Source organism: Oculina patagonica, unplaced genomic scaffold (genome assembly GCF_052425735.1).
Source record: "Oculina patagonica isolate OP01 unplaced genomic scaffold, crgOcupat unplaced1149, whole genome shotgun sequence".
Taxonomy (NCBI): domain Eukaryota; kingdom Metazoa; phylum Cnidaria; class Anthozoa; order Scleractinia; family Oculinidae; genus Oculina; species Oculina patagonica.
The window spans coordinates 4,935-6,539 of record NW_027557138.1 but is presented as its reverse complement, the minus strand read 5'-3'; the positions used below and the strand labels follow the sequence as shown (position 1 = coordinate 6,539).

Here is a 1,605-nt window from a genome sequence, read left to right as displayed (position 1 = left end):
CCTCGCGAAGCGAGGCCGAAGGCCGAGCGTAGCGGGGTGTATAATTTTGTCCCTCAAAGGGATCAGGCGGGATGAAATCTCGTGTGGAGTTTACGGTCATATATATTTCTATATATATATATATATTTGTGAGCTTGGTGTGTGGCGGAAATGACGTCACACGGCCGCCGCGCGCTGGTGGCCTAATGGTAAGGCGTCGAACTTGAAATCAGATCTTCGGAACTGAGGTCGGGGGTTCGAATCCGGCTAGGTTTTTTTTTTTTTTTTTTTTTTTTGTTTTTTTTATTGGTTCGAATCCTGAGCCTTTCATTTTTATCGTTTTTCTTTTCGGATTAAAATAACATTGATTCCCACATAATACTCCCTCAACGCCTATTCAGGCTATAAATCTTTCATCGCCATCAGGGGCGCGCGGGCGGAGGCTTCGAATCCTCCTGCCATTCGTTCTTCTTTTTTTTTTTAATGTCAACAAATAAATGTCCAAAATGCGACTATCCAATAATTTGTCGATGATTTTGAAAATAGTCTGCGCTTCCCAACGCTTTATACCTCTTTACGAACCAGAAAAAGCCACCATCTTCTAAAGCGGAGTAGACCCTGGGAACGAGGGTGTCTCGGACTCGCGGCCATGCCCGTTGAAATTTCTAACAAATATATCTTCCTGCCTACTATACTGTGGAAAATTGAATATGTACAATTCAATAAATGTTCAACTTCAAATAATCCACTCCTTTTTTATAACACCCCCCCCCCTCCCCAACCCAGAGCTTCGCGAGGCCCTGCGAGTCACGTATTACTAGTTAAATACTTACCGCAGTATCGTAGCGAACATGCAGGCGGTCTCTGCAGCTCATACACGTAAAACGCGCCACAGTTCTTTACTTTAATGTCATTTTTCCACTGACAGCAGTTGTTCGTCCAATGATAACAAACTTCACGAGTGACTACACCATCTGCGACCGAAGGATGTGCTCCATTCAGCCATCCTGGAGCATGCGTACCACAGCGAAGTGTGCTTGGACATTTAGTTGGTATATGGTCACCAGCCTCACCCGTGAAGCGATACCAGCCCGGCAAGGCGAGATCTCGCTGATCACATAGCACTGAGCTTTGATCAGAGTTTCCCACAAGACGGTCGTATGTGTTAAGTTCTTTGTAACTGCCAGGGTTGCATGGGTCAAATGCTAGATGAATATTTAATCATATACTCATATTACTCAACTTCATACTTAGAATATAACCACACTACAGTGTAAATTTTTTTTCAGGTCCAACTTTTTATGAAAATTTACCCGCAATTACGCCGTGATTATCACTATGTTTGTTTTCTTTTCTACCTCCGAAAAGGCACGTCGTAGAAATTAATCGGAGGATACTACAATGAAAAAAAAAACAAAACAAGGAAATCAAAGATCTCTGTGAGACTACGACTATTTTGCTATGGTTTATCTGTTGGCAGTCAATTGTGGTATGGAGTAGTTCTTTTTAAAGGGTGAATTAGGCTTTTCACTTTGTTTAGGAGTGCAAGTGTTGAAATATGTAAATTTGTGTTGTCCTGGATATTCTGGTTAGTTTATTATTAGGAATGTAGGAACGGTGGAACGG

General features: G+C 42.2%; 1 protein-coding gene across 1 annotated transcript; it reads right to left on the bottom strand.

The window, feature by feature from the left end:
• Positions 1-812: 812 nt before the first annotated feature.
• Positions 813-1,227, bottom strand: LOC144639648 (pancreatic secretory granule membrane major glycoprotein GP2-like; the record flags this gene model as incomplete). Its single annotated transcript, XM_078498933.1, has 2 exons — positions 1,218-1,227; positions 813-1,184 (listed from the first exon to the last, which is right to left on the bottom strand). Coding segments are annotated over exons 1-2 (382 nt in total), but the record flags the coding sequence as incomplete, so codon positions are not given.
• Between the last annotated feature and the right edge of the window lie 378 nt (positions 1,228-1,605).